This window comes from Sander lucioperca, chromosome 16 (assembly GCF_008315115.2).
Source record: "Sander lucioperca isolate FBNREF2018 chromosome 16, SLUC_FBN_1.2, whole genome shotgun sequence".
In the NCBI taxonomy this organism is placed as follows: domain Eukaryota; kingdom Metazoa; phylum Chordata; class Actinopteri; order Perciformes; family Percidae; genus Sander; species Sander lucioperca.
The window spans coordinates 13,428,709-13,441,965 of NC_050188.1; the positions used below are offsets into that span (position 1 = coordinate 13,428,709).

Genomic DNA, 13,257 nt, shown 5'->3' on the forward strand with positions numbered 1-13,257 from the left:
TTATGTTGATTTATTACAGATATACAGTTAAAACACTTTAACCTAAGATACAGATAAGTAGCCACAGTGTATGTTAGCTAATATTAGGTTGCCCTTGTTTGGATATCTTACACAAGCTCTAAAAGGGACACGTGTAGCAGGTGCACTTCATTGTAAATGAGAAAGCTCTGCCTTGAAACCCAAACCTTATTAATGTGGTTTTCTGGTGGTAATCTGATGATATCACCTCAGTCAGTCTTTGCCAGTGTTCAAAGACCTAAATGTCTTAAAGGCCTTGCACCAGGCCAAAACAATTCACTGGTTTCCTGAGGGATTGTTCTCACATCATGGCTGAAGCCACTGCAATTGGAGACCTGGCTGAGCAGGCCTCCCTGTGCCAGACTTTTATAAGTGAGACCTACTTAGATTTTTCTTTAAGACGTGGTTTGCCTTTATATGGTAAATCTGCAACATGTGTTCAGCACAGTTTAGAAGGTTTGATTGTGGACAGCTAATGACGTCCAGAGAGTCCACTATCAAACTACGCTCTGCCCTCCAGCATAGACAAGCTTATAATCTAGGACGCTGGTCGGTGTATGTGTGTGGCTGCTTGTGTGTGTAATGTAGAGTGGCTGGGCTGAAATAAAAGACTCCACAAGGATGGAGGATTTTCAGCACAAAGCCTGACGAGTCATCTATCTTGTCACAGAAGAGAGATTACATGGAGCCAGGCCTTAGATACAGCTGTAGTGCCTGAAGACAATGCGCTGAACCAGCTTTTTACCCCTATAGAAGGAATAAATTATCAAGTGCCTGGCAAACAGAATAGTGTGCTTTATTCTTAGAAGAATGGTGAAAAGCTGGAGCACTGCTTTCGTTTGGAGAAGGGGAAATAGGGAGGACAACGTGTTGAGCGTTTGCCAAATTGAGCAAATGAAAACCGGGCCAGTTCTAACAGGGCTAGTTTAACATTACTTAAAGTCATGACAGAAACTTCACGTCAAACAGCGGGAATATATATTTTACTCACACCCCTCTTACATAATGCTCTCCATCTTGTTTCGGATGTTGCTTCTTTCTCCTTAGACGGTAAAGTTTGACATGAAAATGATATGATTTTTTGTTCAGAGGTGAATTTATAAAACATTTTAATCTATTGTGCCTGTTGCATAATAACGTGTTTGAAGTAAGTTAATTTTGTTTCCCTATTAATACATTTACCCTGATATGATGTCATCAGTAAAATACTACTCTTAAAGCAACACTAGAGAACTTTTCCCGCTTTGGTCCCCCTACAGGTTGGAAGCAGAATTGTCCATTACATTACATTATGCAAGTTTGACAGATCGGGTAGCGGATCTGTAGTTCGAATAAACTGGACAATATAATGTAATGGACAATTCCGCTTCCAACCTGTAGGGAGACCGAAGCGGGAAAAGTTCTATAGTGTTGCTTTAACATAGACCTCTAGAAACCTCCTGACAGATCAAAACACTTCAGAGGCTATGTGCACTTAATTATTTTTCTAACTTTCTTAATATTCTTTAACTTTCCTGTCCTTTAACTTCAATATGGCAAATTTACAGTAGTTCATTTTAATGTTGTTTATTTAACAAACTTTCTCATGCTTCATAATTAATGATAAAATTCATAATGTGAATGCTGCATCCTCTCACGCAACCTCCCTGTGACTCCTCTCTTAGGTCGGTAAATGGGGTGTACAGAATAGGTCTCTTTGCTCTTAAGGACATCACCAGCGGCACTGAGCTCACCTATGACTACAACTTCCATTCCTTCAATACAGAAGAGCAGGTGAAGCACCAGCGACCATGTTTGACCTCCTCATGGAATAATACTTTCACACATTTCATGTTCAGAGCAGCGTCATCGCAGCTGCTTTTATCTTGGCACAATCCTTTTCTCACCTGTTACAACTCACTTTTTTCTCTACTCTACAGCAAGTGTGTAAGTGTGGCTCGGAGAGCTGCCGGGGCATCATCGGAGGGAAGAGCCAGCGTATAAACGGCCTGCCTGGGAAGACAGGTGGGACGCGGCGGCTGGGTCGGCTCAAGGAGAAGAGGAAGTCCAAACACCAGCTCAAGAAACGAGTAAGTGATCAATGTACATAAAAATAGATCGATGGTATCGGATCACTAGTACTTAAGATCAGATACTATTTTTGCTAGAGAAAAGCAATCATTTTTAGGGATGTCCAGATCCGATCATGTGATCGGAAATCGGGCCCGATCACGTGGTTTCAGACTCGATCGGAATCGGACGTTACCTCCCGATCAGGACTCGGATATATATGTATATATATTCTCATTATTTTTTAACACATCTATAGTTATGCGGTGGCACAGAGTTAGACCCTTTTGACTCCACACAGAAACAGCAACGCATGCGGCATGACATCACTTTGTTGCAGAGACGCTATTGGTTAAATGCCGGCAAAGTAGAACAGCTTGAAGTGGAAAGTGCGAGTATGTCTGCGGTCTGGAGGTATAATAAAGTTGATGACAACAACATTGCCATAGCAAACTGTGAGATATGTAACAGAAGTGCTCTGTTTGTTAACATAGTTTTTGAATGTTAAAATAAGGTGAATTAAATAAAAAATAAGGAACATCCTGGTTCTGTTTTTTCGCTCTTCTTTATTCTTTTTTTTATATATTATAGAAGTATCAGGTCAGGACTCGGTATCGGTAGATACTCAAAATCAAATGACTCGGACTCGAGGGCAAAAAAACCTGATTGGGACATCCCTAATCATTTTACTATAACCTTTAACTGTATCCTATTAATATATAGCTAAAGCTATTGCCTGGTTGATATAAGTGTAGCAGTGTCTTGTTAAATATCAGGTGCATTGTCTATGTAGGGCATGAATGTGTCTGTGTCTCAGAGGTACTCTTAGTGGGCCACAAGGTGTCTAAAAAAGTAACTCAGAATACCTTAAAGGGTATACTGTACTTTTGATTTAAGGCTGAATGGTATGACCTAACATGTACAGTATATCATAGTATATTTTGAATATATTTATTTTAGCATGATACATCGTGGTTTCAAATTCTGATTGAACTTGGAAATGAGAACAAGAGTTATACGTAACCTCATTAGCTAAGGGTAGATTTCCAATAAGATTGGTGCTTTAATACAACTTTCTTTATCTTCAGGAGGAAGAGTCAAGTGACAGCAACAAGTTTTACCCTCATCTCATGAAGCCCATGTCCAACAGAGAGAGGTAAACACACACAAACTGACACATGAGCAATACATGAGGGAAACAGAACTCTCTCTCAAATTACACTGATTGTAATACCGATTATATTATTATAACAAACACATCATTTTTTGTCAAGTGTGAGGCATAGATGTTAGCACTCACAGACACACGCCATCTTCACACTCCTGTCCTCTCTCCCTCAATTATCAGGAACTTTGTGCTGAAGCATCGAGTGTTTCTCCTGAGGAACTGGGAGAAGATGAGGGAGAAACAGGAGCTGCTGAAGAGAGAGGGTGAGAGAGAGAGGGACGCCAGCAGCCTGTCCTTGTATACGCGCTGGGGGGGAGTGATCCGTGACGACGGCAACATTAAGTCAGGTGAGTGTACAGACTTAAAGGTGTGAAGAGATCGTGATATAAATTTAAGAATAAGTTCTGTTTTAGCTGAATTGTGTCAGGATAAACGTGCTAGCTAATACCCCTTTCACACCAATGGCTCAATCAGGGTTAAACCCAGGTTAGTCTCGCTTTGCCAGACCTTCCTCCACAGTGCTGCGGAGCAGGGTCTGGTTGGTCCACACAGCATTCTGGGATGGGAGAAAAACGTGCTCTGGTTTATTTGCTTTTCATTTCTTTCTTCACAATCGTTATTAGGGTTGGGCATCGTTTGAATTTCAACAATTTTGATTCCAATTCCGATTCTTCCTTTAGATTCTGGTTCTTATCGATTCTTGATTCCGATTCTTTGAGTAGTTGAGTTGAAATGGGTCACATGCTTATTTCACAAATAAGAGGAAAGTTTTATTTTAATTCAATGGTGGCTTTAAACCAATCATAAGTGCCGCACGGAGCCCCGGTGCCGCTGCAAAATAGCCTTGGGAAGGAACTTGTTTTGGTGGAATGTGTATGTTCCAAAGTTTATTTAGTCGTGCAACAGAAACTGTCTTTGGTTTACTGTCTTGGTTTGAATTTCCAAAAGAAGGTTGGAACACTGCTCAGACAACCCTGGCCCAACCCTGGTCAGTTGTGTGAAAGAGGTATATGCACTTTTTCTAATGTAGCAACAACTTGCTGAGCATGTAACTGAAACATACATTATCTGAATACTCCTGCCCTGTTTCTAGACGTGTTCCTGACGCAGTTTTCGGCCCTGCAGACGTCGCGGTCGGTACGTACACGGAGACTCGCCGCCGCTGAGGAAAACACAGAAGTCACACGCACTGCTCGCCTTGCACACATCTTCAAGGAGATTTGTGACATGATCACCAGCTATAAGGGTTAGTGTCTCTCTCTCTATATATATATATATATATATATATATATATATATATATATATATATATATGTATACACAGTATGTGCCCACACTGGTGTGTGTGTAGGCACCAGTAGAATTTGTAACCTTCTATTTTACTATTCTATTAAATATTCTCATTAGTATGACCTCTAGCCTGATCTGAGGTCTGATCAGGCCTCTAAAACACATCAGTCAGCGCCTCTAATATTTAATATTCACTGAATGAAAAGGCGCTATGATTGAAAAATGATGACAGGAATGTTATTCTTCTGTCTTCCCTCAGATTCAGCTGGCCAGACACTTGCTGCTCCGCTGGTGAACCTCCCATCCAGAAAGAGGTAAGAAGAGTGTAAAGATGCCGACCTGCATTTGGTCTGGTTTATTCATAATGTTTGACTGTTTTCCAGACAGCAGTGTTATCTGGTCTATCAGTGTGCAGCACCCAAATAGTGTAACAGTTTTATCTTGTGCCACACATTTCAGCCGTGACAGCCTGGGCTTTGATTCTTTTTCCAGTATTGATAGTAATCACTTTGTGTCAAAACAATAGCAGCTCATAATTTTTCTTTGTCTACATGGTACTTACACTGTCATAGTCGGCCGCCACTGGGCCGTCCTTAAAATCTCTATAGACTCAAGGATTTGTAAGCACCAAATGTTTTTAAATATTGTTGTTTTTGGGGATGCTCATGCTCAGACTTAACAAGTTTTGAATGTTTTCAAACCAGATTTGCAGAGACTAATCCTGCTGGATTTGTTGTGCCTTCAGGAACAGCCAGTACTATGAGAAGGTGTCTGACCCTCTGGACCTGAGCACCATCGAGAAGCAAATCCTCACCGGCCACTACAAGACCGTTGAAGCGTTCGACACAGACATGCTCAAAGTGTTCCGCAATGCTGAGGTAAGCAGGTGTCCCAACAGTTCCTTAAATTTATGGTCCCCTACTATTTGTGTCTGTTTGCATAAATAATGTCACAGTTCTGTCAGTTAAGCAACACAATTGCTGGGAGAAGAACTAAGTATTTGAAAGGATGAACTTCAATAGTCAACAAAACTGAAATACACACAGTGCTTCCTGCTTTGATGGTTCCGGAACCACCAAAGAGTACTCTAAAAAAGGACTTGTTTACACTTGGATCTATCTTACAGAAACTACATTTAGTCTTTGGTTCCTCTGGTCAAAGTTCAGGTTTAGATTCTGAGTTCTTCAAAAGGATCTTGGTCCCCTGAGAATGTTCCTACAGTGGAAATGCCCTATTAGATGGTGCTGAAGGCTGAAGGATAAACCCACTGCCAAGAGAGTCATCATTTGGAAATTATCATAAAACTAAATGCTTAATCGATGTTTAGATCTTCTCTACCTATCAGATGTATTTCAACAATACATTATGGCAATTGCATAAAGACTGCAGCAGCATCCGGTCTTCATCATTTACTGTAAAAAAACGTATCACAGCAACACTTGTGAGTCTCTCTTAGAGCCCGATCAATATCAAAAAGCCTCATCAAAATGATCATTCAAGCTGTTACTGTGCAGCTCTAACACATTCTTCCTCCTACTCACTAAGTTAATTTCTTTCTTTCTGTCTCGCACACAAACACCTCCCAAATGGGATATAACTGCATGACTGCTGATCCTCTGCGTACACATTGCAGGCCCATTTGATTAACATCTGTATAGCTTAGCAGTTTAAACAAGTGCCACTTGAAACCTCTCAGAGGAGCTTACTCTTCCAGTCAGAGAAGTCTGAAGTAGACGTCTAAATTAGATTCACCCTTTGGTCCCAAGACCCTGTTTGCCAGACTGAAAAAAGTGTGAGGGGAATGCGGTCTATTATTACATTGAGAGCTGTTGAGTGTAGTGTTGTCTGTAAAATTTTGGCAGCTGAAAGTTTTGAATGTTTTTTTGTGTCATTGACCGTTGTTCTGCAGTAAATTGCCCGTAGACCTGCCCGTAGGTCAGCTCTCTGAGAGACGTGAGTGATGAGGGTATAATGCTGGGATCAAATGTGGATTCTTCTGCCTTTATAAATGATTTATGTCATCTCTTTATGCTGTTTGTAAGGAGGAGTTGTCCTTGTGCCGAACGTCAGAACACACAGATTCACAAAGATGACTTCCTGTAAATTTATTGTTTTTGCCAAAAATAAATAAATAAAGCTTAATTTACAACTGTGTTGTTCTCCCACCAGAAATATTACGGGAGAAAGTCATCGGTCGGCAGAGACGTGTGTCGGCTGCGGAAAGCCTACTACAGCGCTCGTCATGAAGCTGCTGTCCAGATTGATGAGATCGTGGGCGAGACTGCCAGCGAGGCCGACAGCTCGGATTCGCTGGAGCGTGACAATGGCCACCATCAGGGAGGAGGACCGGGGTCCCACGACAAGGACGACGACGTCATCCGTTGCATCTGTGGAATGTACAAGGACGAAGGCCTGATGATCCAGTGTGAAAAGTGCATGGTAAGAAGCAAAGTGTCAAACGTATAATTGAATGAAGTGGGTAAAACAATCTATATTTATATTAGCATAGAAAGAAAGATGGATTTTCCATAATTTCTTTTAGTCTCACTGGCTGATCGGTTACACCTGTTCTAGTGAGTGCGTTGTCTTGAGACTTCACCTAACTACTTTTAGTCCTACTCCTTCTAAGGAGTGTGCATTCAGTCCTCCTGTGTATATTTTCTGTTATTTTTAGAAAATAAATTACAAATACAAACTACCACAGTTGGGAATCAAGGAGATTGTTACAAATGTGTTTGTCTTTCTTCGTAATACAGACTCAAAACATCACTGTTTTTTTTAAGAGCGAGCCACTGTCGAAACCAGCTGGAGAGTAATTGATTCAACTATCCATTTTTTGCTTTCATGTGATTCAACAATTGTTTTTGTCACTCCAGGTGTGGCAGCACTTTGACTGCATGCGGCTGGAGACCGAGGTGGAGCACTACCTGTGCGAGCAATGTGACCCTCGGCCTGTAGACAACGTACGTCTATCCCCTTGAAACAGCCATGAATGCTGAATCTTAGTTCCTGTCTGGGCCTCAAGTATCACCAACCTCTTCCATCTGATCTCACCCATATATGTTATTGTTGTTACAGGAAGTTCCCATGATACCACAGCCTAGCTACGCCCAGGCTGGCTCTGTTTACTACATCTGCCTCCTTCGAGATGAACTGCTGCTACATCAAGGTATATAATTCAGCAGTCATGAGCTCACGAATGCTTGGAAAGGTCCAGTCTCTTGTACTTTTAGAGCCCCTTAAAAATTTAGTTTTTGCTTATCTCCAGTGGTTTAACTTCTCATTTTGTTGCTGTGATGTACAAGTGTACATCGGGGCAACCTAACATCACCATTGACCTGCCAAAATTAGATCCTCTCAGAAATTCGAAAAAAAAAATAAGTTACTGAACAGAGATGTGATACTCAACCTTTCAGCTAACTTTTGTATCAAGGAGTCAATTTCTTGTTAAATTTCAGCATATCAGACAGTCAGATGTCAAATGTCAGTGTCTGTCTTGTGTGCAGGTGACTGTGTGTATCTGATGAGAGACAGCAGACGCACGCCTGAGGGCCAGCCTGTCAGACAGTCTTACCGTCTCTTGTCTCACGTCAACCGAGACAAACTCGACATCTTCCGAATTGAGAAACTCTGGAAGAATGAAAAGTAAGTTAATCAGATGTAGTATTTTGAACACTGTAGATACCTGCAAGTGAGAATGGTTACATGTTTCTTGAATATTATAGTGCTAATGTGCTGGCCTTTTCTGTATCCACTCAAACTCTAAAGGGGTGAGAGGTTTGCCTTTGGCCACCACTACTTCCGTCCTCATGAGACGCATCATTCTCCATCACGGCGGTTCTACCAGAATGAGTTGTTCCGCATGCCGCTCTACGAGATCATCCCCCTGGAAGCAGTGGTGGCAACCTGCTGCGTCCTTGATCTCTACACTTACTGCAAGGGTGAGGGGGAACACACTCATGCAAAATCATACGCTGGTTTGAATGGAGTTTTTTTTCAAATTGAATTAGTAATTCTTTCAACAACTACTTCTGAGGTTACCTCGTTGCTTGAGTGATATTCAGTGAACTGTAAAAAATGCGATGTGCTTGTCTCAGGTGTGTGTGTAAATATGAAGCAGCACGGTGCTCATAAATGGAGGTTAACAATCCCATTATGGCTTAGCTCTGACCTCAGACAGGCTTTAACAAAAATATACCTGAACAAATATTTTATAATGACATAAATTACAGCAGTTCCTGGCTCATCTAAAGTGTGTTCATTCCCTCAGGACGACCGAAGAGTGTAAAAGAGCAGGATGTGTACATCTGTGATTACCGCTTGGACAAGTCGGCTCACCTGTTCTACAAGATCCATCGTAACCGCTACCCAGTCTGCACCAAGCCATATGCCTTCAACCACTTCCCCAAGCGGCTCGCACCCAAAAGAGACTTCTCGGTGAGAGTGATGGAGGTTGTGACAGGGTGGGGCTGTTGTACTGGGATCTATTACTAATTTATAGACACCAAAAGATATTTTAAGAGTGGAGGTAATATAACAGCCCAGGGCACATTTTGCCTTGGCACCTTGTTGTGCTCAGTGTTTGTGCAGCACAATCACACATGTGATCATGGGCCTAACCAGCATAAAATGAGAGAAACCGCACCTGCTTACCACATAGTTTGCAGAACTCCTTTAGTTATTTCTAAACTGTGTTGCACAAATTTTATTGTCCATTTGCAAACCCTAACCACCTGAGTCCGCTAGATCAAACCGTGATTAGTATTTGCAAACGCTGTTTGACCCGGGTCTGATTGTGAAATTTTTGCAGCCTCACTATGTTCCTGACAACTACAAGAGGAACGGGGGCCGTTCTGCCTGGAAGAGCGAACGACCCAAAGGAGCTGGAGGCTGCGAGGACGACGTCTCCTCCTGCGACCGGGGCGATGACTTCCCACCTGAGGCTGAAGACGGGAGAGGAGAGGAGGACGACATGGACATGAATCCGGACGATCCTGAACTTCTTTCAGCCAAGGTCAGAAGAGCGGAACGAGAAGAGGAGGGAGACGAGGATGAAGACGAGGAGGAAGAGGAAGGGCAGGAGTCTGAGGAGCGCAAGGAGCTGGAGGACAGTTCCGCAGAGAGGATAGGAGAGATGCTCGAACTCCCGTCGTCCTCTGCCTCTTCACCGCTGCACCACCCTGTGCTGGGCAGGAGGGAGGCCCAGAGGGAACGCCTCAACAAAATTCTGCTGGATCTGCTGCACAGAACTCCCAACAAGAATGGTGAGGGACCGGGAACAAAGCAGGGGGGTAGGTCAACAGATAAATTAGGGTTAAAGTTTCTGATTACTTGCATCATTTAAACATTTTGGATAACACATTTCTTACACTATTTCCGAATGGTGAAGTTCAAAGTTGGGGCAAAAAACTCTCCGTTAGATGGAGTGGGGGATAAAGAGGAAGCAAAATCTGCTGCTCAGATTTAGCTTTTAGTCATATTTTTGTTAAAGTCATTAGGGATGCACAGATACAATACCAGTATTGGGTCTGATACTGTGCTCATGTACTCGTACTCATTAAACTATTCCGATACCGCATCCAATACCACTTCATGCATCACTGCTTGTGACGCTAGTTCGCTCTACACTTGGCAGCAGGTAACGTTAACTTGCCGCTAATAGCTTGCTTAAACACGGTTAAAAATCTTAAAGCTAAACGGTCTGAAGTTTGGCTGTATTTCACTCGAAGACACCGGGAGTCCCGGTCGGGGACGTGCAACAGTCATGAGCTATGATAAAGCATGAAAAAGAAACCAATCAGTTTGACTTTTTATTTATGGAATACAAGAAAGAACAACAATTAAGGAGGATACCAAAACTTGGAATGACTCTTGCAAAGGATAGATAGAATTTGCTGACACCTGAACACACCTTTCTGATAGTGTAATAGGTGGTTTCAGAGAGTTGCAAACGCTTTTGGACGCAAACTCTGTCAGACTGTTTGAGCACTTGGAAGCTTGATGCATCAGTAACAGAAGAGACACATTGCCTTTACCTTTGCTGTTCCTTTGATATAATACCCTGTATGTCATGGTCTATGAGCTCACACCCTCCCCTCTCTCTTTGTGTTCTTCAGCCATAGATGTCACTTATCTCCTGGAGGAGGGTGCAGGGCGGCGGCTACGGCGACGGACACTCGGATTTGGTGATTTCGTGGGCAGAAAATAACGTTGCTACTTGCCTGTCAAGCACATGGCCTTTCACTTTTGTGAGCAAGGGGCAGAACATGGAGAGACAGCAAGAAGGGAAATGCAGCATTGTTGGTTGTCCGACCATTAAGGACCACAATGTATCCCTGGGGGCCTCTTCCGGGTTTACCTCTTCCAAGACTGTCATCTCTACTCTGAGAGGGTGGAGGGGGTTTGGAAGCGCTGACTCCATGGCAATTTCAGCTTTTCAAAAATTCTCAAGGAGCATGAAGAGAGAGCTGTCCCAGACTTCTTGCTTCTTGTTTTTTTTTTTTTTTTTAAATGAACATAGGAGAAATAACCCATGCACTTAAATGCATTGAATAGTACAGGCATGGGTAGATGAATTCCCCTACCAAGCATCAGAAATGAAACAAGTGGTACTGAATAGGGATGGAGGGATGGTTTCAGTCAGTGGGGATGTGAATGCTGGAAAATTGTTCCCCCTAGTGGGACCTAGATGCAATGACATAATATAACAGATGAGAGAAAATCAGCGCTGAGGACCGTGGGGGAGAATGGCATAGGAGAAATGTAAGTTGAGCAGTGTGCTCAGATGCTGCTCATGAGAAAGAGAGAATGAGGGTGGTGAACTGCACTTTTGGTACCATGGATATTGTGAACCTCTGTGTAATGTATCTATAACGAAAACACACTAACACTCTCACAGTATTGGATGATGCAGTCTGAAAAAAAGCGAGTTAAAAAGTCTTTTATCTTTTTCCTGTTATACTGTAGTAACTCATTTAGGGGGGGGGGTGTTTTTAGAGTAAGGGGAGGGGGAGGGAAGATTGAGTGTGCGCTTTCGTCAGTCAAAGTGTCTTGTTGAGGTTTTAATTTTAATCTTTAATTTTCTAGCGAGGCAGTCAGCTTTGCCATCTTTTTTGAAGTAACATGATTCACCAGCTTAACTAAATCAGGCGTTTCGGGGGGACACCGGCTTCAACGCCTTACACAGCCGTGCTCTCCGACTGCCTTGTGTGCGAGTGTGTGCGTGCGTACACACTTGTTGTGTGTCTGTACTCTGCCAGATTTCTTGAAGATATACCTTTTTAAAAAAAAAAATTTGAAAAAAAATTAAGGGCTCGATGGCAATTAACAGTTTTAAGAAAACTATGGAGAACAATACTTACTTAAACATAAAATGTATCGTGATGGTCATATTTTCTTATATTCTGTGAGACGGGTGGGGCGGTGTATACTGTATATTGGGAGGGGAAGGGACTTAAGATCTTTTTTTGTCTTTAGACTATGTTCCTGGTTGCCATGGAGAATGTTTTAAAAAGAAATTGTGATATTTGATGAGATTTCTTTTTTCCCCCCCTAAATGCCTCTGCTAAAAAGGGACAGCCTGCAATGTCCCAGTGTGGTTAACTGACAGAGAAGTGATGAGAATGAGACACTGACGGAGGAAGAGAAGGGGAACGGGAAGCTGTACAGTGCCAAGTTATGTAAATATACACACTTGAGGAGTGTCTCCAAAAGCAATATCTTAAAAAATAATGATTTTGTTTATTATTGTACTGTACAGGACTCAGCCCTAAATGTATTATGATTATTATAGTAATGATAATATTATAATTTCTTCCGTTTGTATTACTATAATGAAGACACTTAAGCTCGGAGGAAAATAATTTTTTTAATGTCCAGAAAATCTCACTGTAACTGTCCTGACGACATAAAAACTTAAGCTGAGTTTTCGTTGCCTATAAATGAAATTCATCTATGTACTGCATGAGCGAGAAGAATGTCAAATGGACACAGAAGGCATTGGGACAAGTCAGTGACTCAGCAACGACATCTTTGTCACTGAATATTGTTAATAATATTACTTTTAAAGGAGAAATGTACTCCTTGTTTTTTGCTGCAAAGTGTTGAACACTAAAAAAACAAACCAACATAAAAATGTTATGATATTTTTAAATGGCGACAGAAACAAAAATAAAGCTGTCAGCCCAATATCATGTTATTGTTTTTTGTTTTGTCTTTCAAATAGGAAATGGTTCCGTTTTGTGATAACAGTCATTGTATGATGCTTGTACTTGTATTTGTGTGTTTTGTGTGTTTTGTTTAGTTATTTTTAGACAATCACAAAATAAGATGCAAGCATTGTAAATGGCAGACTGGCGGACATTTTGTGATGTGTACAGTTTGTCAAAAAACTTCTTCCACTCCTTAAAAGTTTGTAATTATGATTCTTAAGTCATGAAAAATGCTGTTGGTTTTTACTTTTTGTTTTATATTTGTTTTTTTTCTTTGTTTTTGTTTTTTAATAAAAAGCACTACATTATTGTGAATACACTTTATGTTGTTGTGCTTTTAATATTCCTTAAGTAGTTCACACATTTCTTTGAGCTATATTTTCAACGTCTGTGTTCAGTTTATTACTGATGCAATTCAGAGTAATCTGAGAAAAGTATGCTAAACTATAGTCATATCCTAAAAGTAAGGTCAAATAAGAGTTATGACATGTATATACTGTATCTTCTTTGAAATGTTAAAGA

The 13,257-nt window shown here is 41.4% G+C and overlaps 1 protein-coding gene across 3 annotated transcripts in view; it reads left to right on the forward strand.

The window, feature by feature from the left end:
* ash1l (ash1 (absent, small, or homeotic)-like (Drosophila)) overlaps window positions 1-13,054 on the forward strand; it is a 31,170-nt gene extending 18,116 nt beyond the window's left edge. The window contains exons 13-27 of one of the 3 annotated variants that reach the window (XM_035992781.1): window positions 1,683-1,791; window positions 1,938-2,087; window positions 3,156-3,223; window positions 3,416-3,582; window positions 4,329-4,481; window positions 4,785-4,839; window positions 5,271-5,403; window positions 6,695-6,964; window positions 7,402-7,488; window positions 7,604-7,694; window positions 8,032-8,170; window positions 8,294-8,466; window positions 8,796-8,962; window positions 9,336-9,816; window positions 10,642-13,054. In XM_035992781.1, coding sequence (XP_035848674.1) covers window positions 1,683-1,791; window positions 1,938-2,087; window positions 3,156-3,223; window positions 3,416-3,582; window positions 4,329-4,481; window positions 4,785-4,839; window positions 5,271-5,403; window positions 6,695-6,964; window positions 7,402-7,488; window positions 7,604-7,694; window positions 8,032-8,170; window positions 8,294-8,466; window positions 8,796-8,962; window positions 9,336-9,816; window positions 10,642-10,733 — 2,335 coding nt within the window. In that variant the 3' untranslated portion in view covers window positions 10,734-13,054. The remainder of the gene's footprint in view (window positions 1-1,682; window positions 1,792-1,937; window positions 2,088-3,155; window positions 3,224-3,415; window positions 3,583-4,328; window positions 4,482-4,784; window positions 4,840-5,270; window positions 5,404-6,694; window positions 6,965-7,401; window positions 7,489-7,603; window positions 7,695-8,031; window positions 8,171-8,293; window positions 8,467-8,795; window positions 8,963-9,335; window positions 9,817-10,641) is intronic. The other 2 variants (XM_031296024.2, XM_035992782.1) reach the window with 2 other exon arrangements.
* Window positions 13,055-13,257: the final 203 nt, after the last annotated feature.